Source organism: Phyllopteryx taeniolatus, chromosome 11 (genome assembly GCF_024500385.1).
Source record: "Phyllopteryx taeniolatus isolate TA_2022b chromosome 11, UOR_Ptae_1.2, whole genome shotgun sequence".
Classification (NCBI taxonomy): Eukaryota; Metazoa; Chordata; class Actinopteri; order Syngnathiformes; family Syngnathidae; genus Phyllopteryx; species Phyllopteryx taeniolatus.
Window position 1 is genome coordinate 23,956,641 of NC_084512.1, and position 15,284 is coordinate 23,971,924.

The 15,284-nt window shown below is 42.1% G+C and overlaps 1 protein-coding gene and 1 long non-coding RNA gene across 5 annotated transcripts in view; one reads left to right on the forward strand and one right to left on the reverse strand.

The window, feature by feature from the left end:
- Positions 1-2,447: 2,447 nt before the first annotated feature.
- LOC133486206 (uncharacterized) lies at positions 2,448-3,915 on the reverse strand. The gene is made up of 4 exons (XR_009790959.1): positions 3,774-3,915; positions 3,164-3,271; positions 2,883-2,963; positions 2,448-2,736 (listed from the first exon to the last, which is right to left on the reverse strand). It is a non-coding gene; the product is annotated as an uncharacterized LOC133486206 (long non-coding RNA).
- Positions 3,916-6,228: 2,313 nt separating this feature from the next.
- mark1 (MAP/microtubule affinity-regulating kinase 1) overlaps positions 6,229-15,284 on the forward strand; it is a 39,499-nt gene continuing 30,443 nt past the window's right edge. The window contains exons 1-2 of one of the 4 annotated variants that reach the window (XM_061789931.1): positions 6,229-6,773; positions 12,206-12,406. In XM_061789931.1, coding sequence (XP_061645915.1) covers positions 6,723-6,773; positions 12,206-12,406 — 252 coding nt within the window. In that variant the 5' untranslated portion in view covers positions 6,229-6,722. The remainder of the gene's footprint in view (positions 6,774-12,205; positions 12,407-15,284) is intronic. The other 3 variants (XM_061789930.1, XM_061789928.1, XM_061789929.1) reach the window with 3 other exon arrangements.

Sequence of the window (15,284 nt, forward strand, 5' to 3'; positions counted from 1 at the left end):
GGAGACAGTGTAATTATATCCCGACAATGAATGGGCCCGCTCTTCGGAGAGCACCACCACAAACCTGTTCGTCCTTTTTCATTTCTCTCTCTCTCTCTCTCTCTCTCTCTCTCTTTTTTTTTGTAGCTCGCCAAGGAAGCATTTGAATTATGACACAATTACAAGGTTTATTAGTCTTTATTATTCTTGTCAGAGGGCCCGTTTAGCGTGTTGACTTTGACACGCGCGATCTAATCAGATCCCACATGAGAGCTGCATCAAAAATGGTGCCATTGCAGAGGTAATATTGCTCATATCATATGTTTAGTATGTATAGCCATAACGTACGTATATACTTGAATTTATCAATGTAGATTTTTTAATGCATTTTTTGTAATTAATATACATTTTTCTGTATCAAGGGTATGTAATTTATTTAAATTATTATTAATGAAGGGTATTAGATTCATTCTATTGAATTAAATGATTTATTAGTGTCATTTTCTGGGGGGGATAAATCATCAAATTATTCATTAATGTTGATTTGAATGAATCTGTTCAATCAGATTTTTAATTACTTTCATGTCATGAATCAATTTAAATCATCAATTCAATCATTAAATTAACGGTGTTTAATATATTACATTATCATTCAATATGAATTTATTTATGGGTTAATTTTGATGTGATCAAATGGTATTGTTTTTGAATGTGTAATTACAGTCAACATGAATTTAATGTTATCAAATCAATGCCATTAAATCATGAATTAATGGTAATGTTGTTGAACCAATGCAATTTGAAAAAAAAAAAGATCATTTTAAAATGATTGAATCAATGTGATTGCTTTGGTGATGGATAGATAGATAGATAGATACTACTTTTCCTTTTTTTTTTTTTTTTTTTTTTTACTCCATATTTTCTACGAGATGGCCACTGCATGCGTGGGCGTGAGCACATGCATGAGTGGCAGCCGTCAAGACGAGCAGGTGAGGGCAGGTGAGGAGTCGGGGTGGAGGCCTCTGGATGCGCCAGGATGCGTGTGTTACCGCCGGGGCTGCTGGGAAATAATAACGAGCTGGAGGCTGGCTGGCTGGCTCGCCGCCTGATCAAATTCCTCGTGCGGCCTCGTATCTATGCCTACCAAAAATATTCGGCATACCAGCAAGGTTTTGTTGACTTGTCCGAGCAGGGCGCACGCTGTTGCCTTGCCAAGCGTTACCACCTTTCTCAAGCAGCCAACAGTCGATTCTCATGCCCTCAATTTAAACTTCATGATCTTGTTTGTAGATGAGCGTGCCAAATTCATCAGCCACAACATCAAGCACGCAAAAGGATCTAATACAAGAGCTGTATCAACAATTCTGCCTTTACAACTTTGATAATGCTCAGTTTTGATAGGCACTGACACAGAGGTAGTAATTTCGCAGGCTGGTTCATGTGGTTGTTTGTAATGGTGTCATTTTGTTGTTAAACGATACACCGCAAACGACGACGCATGCCGTTCCGACTCTGACCTGTAAGGGGCAGCACGGAGCCACGGGGTAGCCAGACTGTCGGAGAAATACAAAGAGGAAGACATTGAAATTGCAACAAAGCTAGGCTAACTGTTAGCTTATCTCGACATTGTAAAGCATTTGCGTACTCCACTTAAGCGAACCAAAATCTTAGATTTTGCTCTCAGTCTGACGAAGTTCACGCCACAAAGACGATATTACACTATCGGTATCACATATCCATGTGATATTAGTCAAAAGTGTATTTTTGTTTTTCACAAGCTTTACCTTCCTGAACTGTATACAAAGACAGATACTTTATCCCATTTGTCGTTGTACCTTGATATTAGCATTATTATATTTGACGGTGTCAATCAAAACCAAAGCATTATTATTATTATTATTATTATTATTTTGTAAAGGCTGTTTTTTTTGTGCAGTTCTGTTGTTTTCATCACTCGTATTGGTCACTGTGAAAGCAATACGGGCAGGTACAAATTTAGCAATTCAATTAAGTTTCCATTCAGAGCATTTGTGGGGGAAAGGCAATTCTAAATACAAAATCAAATCACAGAGGAATTGAGCCACTGAGAACTAGAGTGGCCTGACTCCATTTTTGTCATGCAAGTACAGAAATGAATAGAGAAAAGTCAAACCTTTCAGATGAATACTAGTTGAAATCAAGTTTAAGTCCAATTTTGACTATAGCTCATCAAAATCATTATATCTGGCAAAATGCCAAAACCTGAGGATAACCAGCATCCAGAAATAATTATTGCCATATAAATCACCTAGGTATCAATCCCGCTGATTTTATTGCAGCCATAAAACTTGAAATCACCCTCCCGCAAAAGGACAACAATTGGAATTAGCCCACTGTAATTCTCAGCGGCTCTACTAAAAAGTCAAAGAACACTGAAACCGAAAAGGCTCATAATATAGAATACGAAGTATTTATTCTACTCTGCGCAGTATGTCCGATAAATAATCAGCAGCAGGAATCGTGGCTGTTCACAGCTATCCGTCTCACTCTTTCTCGCTCTGGTTATTATTTTTTTTCCCCCGGTGATGCTTGCTTGTGAGAGCATGTAATTGCATTTGGCCCTGGGTGTACACGCACTCATTAAACCAGCGTCAGTGCCCATTACATTCCACAGCAGAGCAGCTCAGGTGCGGCGTCGGAATCCCAGGCACGAATAACGTTCCCTCGGCGGATGCGCCCGAGTCAAGAGGATTCCCAGGAAGATAAATAATGTGGAATCTGCAAAGTCAAGCGCAGCAAAAGTGATACAATATACAATTCAACTAAGCTATTCAATTATTATATGCTGTATTATGGTTTTATCATTATTAGAGTTTTACCCCTGCCGCTCACTTCAATTTATTAAGAGGCAAAGTGTTCCTTACCACCTGTTCTCGACCTCTTGCTCGCTTGGTTCTGCAAATAAGCTGTTTATTTGTTACTTCCAGTTGAAGTTTACTGTGAGACTGGCACATAAAACAAAAAGCAAACTCAGAATTGTATATTTAAACACCCAAATGTTCAACCAAACCAAAACAATAATTTGCTCCAGAAAAAAGTGCTAGCTTTAAGCTAACATACATTGCGAAACGCCATAGACGAGCAAACGGAAATTAGCATAGCTCTTACGAATTATAAACCATCAAACATATAAATATATACTCACAGGTATAATGTACTTTCTCTGTGGGAACAATGATTATTACTGAAAGCTCTGTCGGGGACCTTCTGTGCTTCCTTTTCTTCTTGATTTTAATTCGTCGGATGGATTTTCCTGCAACATATGAAAGTTGCCTGGCACGATCTTGAAAAAGTCAAGTCATTCTGATCTCAAGGCACCCGTTTGAATTCAGTTACCTTACGGTGGTCCGCGACAGTGTAACCCTCACCCACGAATAGAGAAAATCTGCGAGTATTTGACACCCTACCCCGTAAGGTTTGCAATTGCCTACAGATGCCACAAGATGGTGGCAAAGCACTACATGAAGCGCCTCAACTCACTTCAACGTAGGCACTTGGCACTAAATAGCAAAGAGGTGAGTTTTTCAGCAAATAACGGGAGGATAGGATTTAAAATAGAAAATAAAAACAGTAAATGCGCAGGGGAACACTGGAGATTGTTTGGAAAATTTTGATTTGAAAGAAGACCTTGAAAGTAAACCACGTTCCACTGGAAGGAGGTAGCATTAGATTTCATTGTTTGGTTGTGCAAGTTAATGCCGGCCTTGTAAATATTATCAGATCTAAAATAGAAACATATCAGCTAAATATCCCACCGTGTCTTGTAAGGAGAAAAAAGAAAAAAAAAGAGTGGAGTAATTTCGACGATTCCATTTGTTTGCACTCAGAAAAGATACGATCTGCTATGTTTGGGAGCCAATCCATTCTGGGATCAGATGTGCAGAATTCCAAAAATGCCCCTCTTCATGCCAAGATTCAGTGTCTGAGCCCCTCCCCCCCCCCCCCCCACCCCTATTCGCCGAAACCACCTCATCTCTTTGTTCCGCTATCTCAAAAAGGACCACATTTTTTTTCCCACTGACATTTATTCTGACAAAGATGATGGGAGAGAGAGAGAGAGAGAGAGAGAGAGAGAGAGAGCTTTGTTGCTTGCTGGAGGCTGGAAAATAAACTTGAGATTCCTCCAAGCCGTGCAGAATGTTCTCAGTGGCTTTCAGGTCCCATAATCATCACTTATTGTGATGCGCGGCGTCATGCTGAGTCCATTGTTACTCTTGGGGCCTCACTGCTGACACAGCGGCCAACTAGACGCTTGGCCTCACAGAACTTGGACATTTCATATATCTGCTTGCGTCGTAGGAGTGACTGAGTGGACATTTCAGTTGGTAGTTTTAGTGCAACGTAAGCGGGGAATTTACTCAGAGCACATGTGACTTAGTTACTTTACGAAGAGCGTGGGATGGGATGGGCGTGAGCCACTGGGCTATTCATATGATTATTTATTAGAACGGATATTAAAAATAGGCGCAAATATTAAATGTCCATCCATCCAAATAGCACTCCCAACTGACCTTTGGGCAAAGGTACACGCATATATAAACAGACAATAATTCACACTCACATTCATACATACAATGAAAAATTGGGACTTTTTTCTGGGTGCATATTTTTTTTCTGAATTATTTTTTCTCAGTACATGGAATTAGTTAATTCCATCTCTGACTAAAAAAAAACAAGGGGGTACTGAAAGACGAAGATTCAATGTTTTAAATACGTTATGATAATTATTAATGGTACCGATATTGTATATTTATATTTCTCCTTGCTTTTTGTTGTACTTTTTCCCCCTCAGTACATAAGAGTTGCTTTCGACCTCTGACCTAAAACAAACTAACAAACAATATTCCAAGTGATGCTATATATTACAATTCATTCAATATATGAACTATAAACATTATGAATAATATTACAAATGTTATTTATATTTTTGTTTTATTTGTACTCAATTAAAGGTACAATTACATCCATATTTTCTACACCGCTCATCCTCACTAGGGTCAGAGAAAACCCCCCGCAGGTAGGCTACACCTAATTAGTTTCCGTGTACTTTTTACCTCTTGACTTTTTAAATGTTTAAAAAGGTCACCTGCTCACATTTGCTGGTATGGCCTGACACCTAGTGGCCGCAGCCCTCATGTACACCCCGTTTGCCATTACTAATGAATGAAGGGAGGGGCATTACTATAAAGGGGCACATGATATAAAATATTTTTTAAAACTACAAGTGTGCATTTTAGTGCTACTGGTGGGGTCCAGGAGACTACTAGTGCATGAAACATGCATACTAGTTGGGCCTAGCTGTGTTACTAGTCCAGCACAGTCGCGTACTAGTAAGGTATAATTGCGTACTAGTCGTTCGACTAGTGCACAGAATTGCCTTACCAGTGAGGAGAAAGAGTGTACTAGTGTATGGATGTATGAAGTAGCTCCTAAGACCGCGAGCTGGCCTCTGTTCAACTTCATAAAACGCACGCCTTAATAAAACGTGTCTGTTCCACTGTAACCAAAGTTATAGCAAATTTATGCAAAAAAATAATAATCGCAGCGGTACGATGAGGTGTAAAACTTAAGATAAATGAATAGTAATATTGCAAATGTCATATTTTTAAGCTTCAGTGGGTAAAGTAACTATGCCACTAATCATACAACATGCATGGGCAAAACAACTTTTAGTCACCATTAACTGTGTACTAGTTATCCTGCCCATCTCAAAATAAACATATTTAGATTTATATATTTTTTTGTCTTTAAGGAATGTGGTGACCACAGTGTGTGGCGGGGAGATGCCCTACTTTAGTTTCTTTTTTTTTTTTTCCATGATGAAAAATATTCATCTTGAAAGAAAAGTTGATCTTTTTTTCCCACATGTTCCAGGGTGAACAGTTTGGGAAAAGCACTTAAAAAAATAAATAAATATAATAACTGCAGTGACCGATGAGATGCAATACTGAAGTCCTACGACAGATGTCAGTGTCGACCATGTTTACCACACAATTAGCATCACAACTCCCTGTCGAGCCAAAAACGATACAATAATGTACTAAAATGTCGTGCTGCACCCTTCATTCATTCATTAACTCCACCCGACCGGCGATTATTATTATTATTGTAAACATAAATTGAATTTGAACCAGTTTGTCAAGGTTCTGAACACGCCCCGGTCACCTTTTTACACGGGATTTAAATCAGTGTCAACTTTTTGCTGGTGACTCCAATGAGGAGGCGACAAATGGGAGAGAGAGCAACACAGAGAACGAGGGGAAAAAGAGAGAGAGAGAGACCTCCATCCTTCCTGGTGGGAGGTTTTGAGATGCGCATCTTCCTTCCTGCCCCTCCCTCTCTTTCCCTCTCTCTCTCCTCCCTCCATGTCGTCCTCCTCCTCTTCTTCCTTCCTCCTCTCGGTGTTCGTCTAGTCAGAGCCGGCCTAGCGTCCTAAGCCCGAAGCCCGAAGCCCGAAGCCCGGAACCTTGGAGCCTCACGGGGAAGACATCTGGGCGCGAGCCGGCCGAGGCCCCACTTACTTGGCCGGGCAATGCTGCGCTAAGCTAGCCGCCGTTTGCGCACTTCCTGCCGGCTTGGCTTTGTGCTGAGGAAAGGGGTTGGCGGTGGGGGGGAATGTAGAAGAGAAGGTGGGACCCGAAGCCGCGTCTGCTCTGTGCCCGTCCGCCGAGCGGCCTCTTTGCCAGGCTCCCCCCTCACACAAGATGTCGACCAGGACGCCTTTGCCCACGGTCAACGAGCGTGACACCGAGAACGTAAGTCATTTCGACCACATTATTTGTGTGTGCGTTTGTTTCGTGAGGTGTTGTTTCAGCGCGGAGGGGGAAGCAAATGGCAGCGGCTAGCTTGTTTGAGGGAGGGCTAAAGCGCACACGGCCAATGAGGACTCACCCTACCGCCTCTTTCGGGAATAAAACCCACCCGGGACCAGAATAACCCAGCACGGAAGGTGCACTTGGCCTGGATGTGACACTTCAGTGCTGGGAAAGCCAGCCCACAACACAACACAACGCACTGCGTCAGCCTCCATGGTTGAATATATGTATATATACTAAATAACCGTGGATTTTTTTTTTGGGGGGGGGGGGGGGTCAATATTTCGGGTGGGGTGTCGTTATGTTGCCCTACTTTTTCGCTCGGAAGCATCGCAATGTGACATCCATCACCTCGTGGGCCCCGAGCTGCACGCTCGCTCGGTGCCGGAGGAGCAGGGGGGGGGGGTTGGCTGGGTGTTATTCATAAGCTACCACCCTCTCTCCCTGACACGACACCGACGAGCCGATGTTGCACATTTTGATGGAAACATATGTGTAATAATGATCATAATTGTTAAACAAGAGTAGGAGGGATGTTGATAAACATTCATTGTAGTTTCGAGTCATGCTGCACGGTGACAGCACAATGACCACACAAAAAAACCCTTCCTTTTTGTGTGTGTTTGTGTGTGTGTGTGTGTGTGTGTGTGTGTGTGTGTTCAGCGGTCCCCTTGGTGCTTGAAATTCTTGAATTTGATTGTTTTGGGGTGCTTGAAATATGGAAATGCTTGAATTTGGAAGTTTCCGATTGCTTGGGATGCTGGGAAAATGCATGTATTTTGGCATGATTACAAGACAATAACCACACAGATGCCTCTTTTTTTGTGTTCACGGATTCCACTGGTGCTTGAAATGCTATACTTTGAATGTTTTGTGGTTTGGGGGGACTTGCAATGCTGTCATTCTAATGTTTTGGGGTGCTTGGAATACTTAATTGCATGAATTTGAATGTTTCAGTGCTGCTTGAAATGCCTGATTTCTGATTTTGGGAGTGTATAGAGTGCAGTACTGTACTTGAGTGCTTGTGTTTTTTTTGTTTTTGCGCGGTGGCAGAATAGAAGGGATGTTGATGATCAAATACATTCTCGTTGAGAGCACATGCTGCATGGTGACAGCACAATGACTACGCAAATCCCCTTTTTTTTGTGTGTGCGGGGTTCCCCCTTGGTGCTTGAATTTGAATGTTTTGTGGTTTTGGAGCAGGGGGAATGCATTCATTCTAATGTTTTGAGGTGCTTGGAATACTTAAATGCTTGGATGGTTGAAAATGATTTTACACGGTGAGTTGGTGACGGCACGACAACCGCACGGAACCCCTCATTTTTGGGTCCAGGTGTTCCATTGCTACTTGGAACGCTTTAGTTCTGTTTTGGGGTACTTGGAATACTTCCATAATTAAACGTTACTGTTTTGAGTGTGTGCAAAAATCCCTCCATCTGCGTTCAGGGGTTCCAATTGTGCTTGAAATGCTCGAATTGTCACGTTTAGTGCTTGACATACTTGAATTAAATGCATTGTTGTTTTGTGGTGCTTGAAAGTGCTTGTATTCTCAGTTTTTGAGTGATTGAGATAATGTTATGATTTAGAAGGCTGACAACATAATAACCACGCAAAATGCCTACTTTTTTTTGTTGAGTTGAACTTTAAGAGTTTGTTTATTTTGGGTGCTTAAAAAACTTGAATTGTAATGTTTTTTTTGTCCTTGAAATGCTTCAATTTAAAAGCTTTTAGGTGCTTGTAATTCTTGGATTTTAATGGTTGAGTGCTTGGGATGTTTGACAGTTTTTGAATTTCAATATTTGACTGTCAAGGTCTGACAAGCACTTTTGAAATGCTTAACAACGTAGCCCCGTCCGTCCTCACTACTATCCCCGATTGGATAGCTGGCATCTTACGTGAAGTAATGAAGCTAAACATGCCGGCATAAATGCATGTCGTTTCATTTGATTTCTACGCCCCATGCTATTGAGAAGCACGCACACAATACTTTGTGTACGGCTCAATGTCATCATGAACTTGCTGTGTGCATTGCATTCCTGTAAACATTAGTTTACTCAGCATTAGGTTGCTGAAAGTAAAAAGGCTAGGAATTTGGTTGAAAAGCATGGGCAAAGTGTTTAAACTCCACCGTTTGTGGAGGTGTGTGAACTAAGTGTGTTTGTAGCACTGCTTTAAAGGTCACGCCAGCCATTTTCTCTCGTTAACACTTTCAGCTGCAACTCAGACTTGACTTGAATCTAATGTGGCGCTCTCGAGCTATACATTGCCTCAGACGGCGTAGCTGCAGTTGATCCAAAAAGTCTACACACCCCTGTTCAAATGCCAGGTTTTTGTGCGATAAAAAATGAGACGAAGCCACCTATCTATTATCTATTTATAAAGCCAAGTTTGAACTTGAAGGTATGTTTGTCGCAAACAACACTGCTCATCCCCAAAAGAACATCATACCGACAGTGAAGCATACTAGTGGCAGCATCACGCTTTGGGGCTGTTTTTCTTCAGCTGGGCCTGAGACAAGGTGGAGGGACTTAGGAACAGTTCCAATGAGCATTCAGTGTTAGCACAAAACCTTCAGGCTTCTGCCCGAAAGAAGAAAAAAAAAAAAAAAAAAAAAAGTCTTGAAGAGGCTACTAGAGTAGCTGAACTTGGTGTTAATGAAGTGGCACTTCAATTGGTGGCAGGTGTGTGAAGAGTCCCACTTGACATCAGTTTGAATGTGATTGGTTAATTATGAACACAGCCACATGCCCAATTATAAGAGGATGGTGCAACCATATTATATCTCAGTTGTTTATGATTAATTCCTCCTCTCGAAAAGATTTATTTTTGTCCAATTAAGTTCTACAAGTTCAAAGTCAAATTTAGGGTGGGGAAAGTCTTTTTAATATCACCCAAAAAAAAAGAAACCTGACATTTGTGCAGGGGCGTGTAGACGTCTTATATCCACTTTATATGCGTCTGCTATTGAGGAAAGTCAATAAATAAAAGGCACTCACTCGCAGTTGCAGCCAGCCGGCCTCGAATGAGTTGGACTCCAGCTTGCAACCCCGGGCCCACTAGCAACTGAACTTCATTGCATAACATCTTATTACTCAAGAGAGACGGTAGGCTTTTAGTGGACAATCTCTTGAGTGTGTGTGTGTGTGTCAGACTTCCGTGAAGACATTACATCGAGGCTATGGAAAGAACATTTATTCCGTCTCCTTGTTTTCTACCTTAATGTCCATTTACTACTACGCTGTTTGTCATCACGAGTAAGACACTAGTAGAATGTCTATGGCGCACTAGTAGGACGACTGGGTCTTACTAATAAATAGTAAATATTTACTAATAAATAGTAAATAAATGTTCCTACTAGTGAGGACAAACAGCATACTAGTACGGCATATGGAAATGAAGCTGGCTTTATGGAAAGCCATATAAGCATGTATTCGATATCAAGGATATTTAAGCATTATTTGAGCATTTGTTAGAAAAAAACAGGCCATTGGCACTAACACAGCCCCTTGCCATCACAGATGCTGGCTTTTGAACTTCGCGTCCATAACAGTCCGGATGGTTCTTTTCCTCTTTGGCCCGGAGGACACGACGTCCACAATTTCCAAAAACAATTTGAAATGCGGACTCGTCGGACCACAGAACACTTTTCCACTTTGCATCAGTCCATCTTAGATGAGTTCGGGCCCAGAGAAGCTGGCGGCGTTTCTGTTTGTTGTTGATAAATGGCTTTTGCTTTGCAGAGTAGAGTTTCAAGTTGCACGGATGTAGCGCCGAACTGTGTTTACTGACATTGGTTTTCCGAAGTGTTCCTGAGCTCATGTGGTGATATCCTTTACACATTGATGTCGGTTTTTGATGCAGTGCCGCCTGAGGGATCGAAGGTCACGGGCATTCAATGTTGCTTTCTGGCTTTGCCGCTTCCATGCAGTGATTTTCTCCAGATTCTCTGAACCTTTTGATGATATTATGGACCGTAGATGATGAAATCCTGAAATTCCTTGCAATTGTACATTGAGGAACATTGTCCTATTTTCTCACACACTTGTTCACAAAGAGGTCAACCTTGCCCCAGCTTTGCTTGTGAATGACTGAGCAAGTTTATCAATTTGAACATTAAATATCTTGTCTTTGTAGTGTATTCAATTAAATATAGGTTAAACATGATTTGCAAATCATTGTATTCAGTTTTTTTTAATGTTTAACACAACGTCCCAACTTCATTGGAATTGGGGTTGTTTATTTACGGCGATGTGACGCACCAGCCCGTCAAGAAGAACCTGTCCCTATTCCCCGTTTTGGTTCATTCAAGAGCAGTTTGGGAGCAGGCCAAGTGTTCAATCATGCTTTTTTTTTTTTTTATTATTACATTTTTTTTAACCAGTTCATCCTGCCAAAAGTACTCTCCAGCTGAGGCGAAACGTCCAAATTGGTCTCCTCCAGAGAATTGTTTTTGTCAAACGTGCCCCAGTGACTTATGTGATGCGCGCCCCGCAGGGTGTAGCATTTCCCCGCCTGAAACGGGAGCCAGCCTGCCCGGGTCGCCGCACCGGGATATTATCCTCTGGCTGGGTGTGGCGTTCCAGGAGGAGCGGAGGATCACGAGTGCGCTGACCTGGACAGACACGGGCGGGGTTGTGTTCCCAGCCGGCCGCCGTTAATTCACCTTCGCATGCCATAACAGTGTGACTCGTATCGCCGTATGGTTAGAAGGCCTCTTGGCGCTGTGCTGGAATTTTTGGGTGTTCTCTCAGAACCTTGAAAATGAATTAGTGTTCATCCGGTGCTGATAAGGTCAGTGTGTCACAGAGGGAGAGGAGGTCACGTGACTCACTCATGAGATTAGCATGCAGGCTGCTTCTTTGTGTTCTCCCGTGTAAACAGCAGTACAAACACAACCTTTGCATGCCTCACGAATAGAATCACAGCAGTAATCATCATAATTGAAGATTTACAATGACATGCAGTGAAACCTACAGTATTAGCTGGAACGCAACAGTACATTTGGAAATACAGTGAATTGTTCCAGACCCACCCGCAATAGTTGAATATCTAATGAACTTTTTTTTATTATTACATTCTTTAACCCCTCCCACATGCTTTAAACACATTGAAACGTATTAAAATGAACTTAAACTTATTAAAACACACTTTTTAAAATACTCCTTAGCGCCTGTTCTCACTCTCTCGCTTGCGCAGTTTTACAAATAAGAGAACCAAAAAATACCAATCTTCATTGTAGGTGCTAAAAGGGTTTTGTGACTCCTGGTGTTTTCTTTTCTGTCCACACGGCTCTTGGTTGCTAACCCCTAATCTGGAAGAATATGCGGACATTAATGCTGATGCTAACTTCTCCCCGTGTGGTCTTTTTACAGCATTCGTCGGTGGACGGCTTCGTGGAGCCCCCGGTTCCCCCGACAAAGTCGGCGAGTCGCCACAGCCTGCCGCGATGTCGCAACTCTTTCACCTCCGCGGAGGAGCACCCGCACATCGGGAACTACCGCCTCCTCAAGACCATCGGGAAGGGTAATTTCGCCAAGGTCAAGCTGGCGCGACACGTCCTGACTGGACGAGAGGTAAGAGAAGTCACCTCCACAATATATTTCGTTGAGTACTCGAGTAATTGAATTTGAGACAACAGAATAAGCCTTGGTTTAACGGGTAGTGCTCGCGATTAGCGCGCTAGAGATTACCATTTTAAGTTAAAAAATAATAATAAATAGTTATTTAAAAATATGTTGAGGAGTATAGTTACATTTATGTTACATTTAGTTACATTTACAGTCTTCTAACTGGGCCTTTGACAGCATGGAAAATGCCAATATGGCCCTTGGTGAAAATGAGTTGAACTCCCCTGATGTTATATGTACATTACACATCTAATAGTGTCTTAAAATCACTTACAGACACTCATCTGTCGTTTTTGGTTCTAATTTTCCACTGTCACAACAACGCGTCCGTCTGCAACAAATGTCCGCTTGGTAAACATGGAGAGTGGCCATTTGGTTCCAGGTGACGCAAATATGTTTTTATCAATACTTTTTATCGCCTCGAAGCAGAATGTTTTTGCTTCGACCATTTTTCGTGGTCGACTTAGCCGATTTTTTAAATGAATTTTTTTCCCCCCACAGCCCTAGTTTTTACCCTTCATGCTTGACTTTTGGGTCCATTATGTTTCCTTTTTGGCCCTGGAAACAGTTCAATTAAAGTCCAGTAATTATCACTATGGGGTACATTATTATAGATTGTAGCATGAGGGACAGAAAAGGACTCCTAGTATGCAGCAGTTTGACATTTTCTCCCCCCCCCCCCCCCCCCCCCCCCCAAGACATATTTAGGGGTGGAAATTACACTTGAGAAATTGCTTTTGGACTCTACTTGACTTTTATAGCTTGGAATCCTTCTTGTACCTTTTTTGGACCACAGACACAATTACTTTGAACTTGCCTAATTAGCCTATTGGGACTGATGAGTGGACATCACGTGTATCAAACTGAAGGCCCGGGGCCCCATTTGACCCACCACATCATTTTATGTGGCTCGCGAAAGCAAATAATTTTTTGTCAACTTCCATGGTTCTTGCTAACATATGTACTAAATTTCAAATCGCCATACCACCAAACCTCTTTTTACCGTAACGTGAACAATAGTTGAACAAATTATCCTTGACTTCTGATTTCAAAACTATTTTGTGTGTATGTAATACTATGATGAGGCGATGAAACATTTATACTGTTTCACAGCCATAACGGCCCTCTGAGGGAAACTGTACCAAAATTGTGGCCTACGACGAAAATTAGTTTGACACCCCTGCTGTAGATGGAACATAAATGGACAGAACTAATTTCTCACTGTGCACCGTGCAAGTAGGCGCTACTTATGGGTCTTTCCTGCTGCAAGGTACCAAGCTGTCATTGCAGTTTCAGAAGCCCCTTTCCCCCGCCTCACTGTCCTGTGTGTAAGATATGGCGTTGACCCACAAATTTGCTCATTTCCAATGTAGTATCAGAGGAGGAATGTTAAAGAATGCCGTGTGAACACCTGAGACTCACTGCCCACATCTCTTTGTGTTGAAAGCAGTTGTAGTTGTGCAGATATTGGCGCTGATGTCGCCAGGCATCTAATTATCTGAATATGCAAAGCCGCAATATCTACAAGAGGTTGAACGACGACAGTTGTTGATAGTTGAGTCATTGTCGACTACTTGTTGACGTCATTGTTTTTCCCAACACGCCCAGTGTGGCAATGTTTAAAAAAAAAAAAATCAATAAAAAACAAATCGCTGTGCAGTGGCTCCCTCACTCTATCTCCTAACCTGACACGTTCATCCAGTCACATTCAGGCACATTCAAGGTCCATTCGGAATTTGTCCAACTCTAACACAAACTCATGTAAACCCAACTACAGGATCGCTACTTACTACAGTATATTAGTATAGTATAAAGTAAAAGAAAAAAAATAAAGGCGCAGGCAATGGTTTTCAACAATGTATTTTAGCAAACCTTCAGTTGTGTGACGTGGACTGTTGTTGCAAGAGGTATAGAAGTTATAGTTAAGTCTAGAAATTACTGAAATAAACACTTATGCTAACGTTAGATTACTCTTGCTGCTGAGCTCCGCACTCTCCCCTTTGCTGTAGCAGCTCTGCCCTGAGTCTCCTTGAATAAAATGTTTCTCTTTACCATGGCCAACAGCCACAAGCCGTTAAGTAAATACAGAAGCCACCTCCCCGTTGCTGTTATTTGTGAGTTTGCTGAGTTGCGACTAGGGCGTTCATTGCGGCGTGGTTATAGCGGTTTCCCGCGACGACAGAAGAATCAAACTGCCCCAAAACTGAGGCCAGTGGAACTACAAAGAACATAACTCAGGCAAATTAATAAGTAAGGTATCAATGAAGCTGTACTATTTGGGCCAATCTAAATTGGTTGCAGTCCAGAATGAACCATTCTAGTTAAAGCCTACGCAGACAACAACCTGCATTGTGCAACAGCTTTTTCTTAGCGGCTTCCATCCCTTGCTAATCCTCCGAGTTTCATCCGGCGCGTGGCCATATTAGGAGTATTGACGCCACAAATGTATTCCTCCCCCCGGTCGGCGCGCCAACAGCGTCCTTGTCACCGGCCAATGTTAAACAGGCGTATTGGATACGGGGTCCAGGTCACGAGGAGAAGGTCGCTTGCTTTGTGCGCCCGAGTGGCTTTGCTGGCTCATCAAGAATGCAAAGACGCGGATCAGAGTGCGGGAAAGAACATTTGGAAAGAACACAGACCAATAAAACCGATGCAATCCGCAAACAAGGGTGAGAGACAGTAACTGGAAGCGAGCAGTGAGAGGCAGGGTAAAGTCCTGACTGATCACCTGTCAATCCCACTCTAGAGTTTACCTCAGGCTTCAAGTTAAATGTTTTTGAAAGCAGGAGTCTACACTTGCCCATGTATTTACCTTGACTTTCAA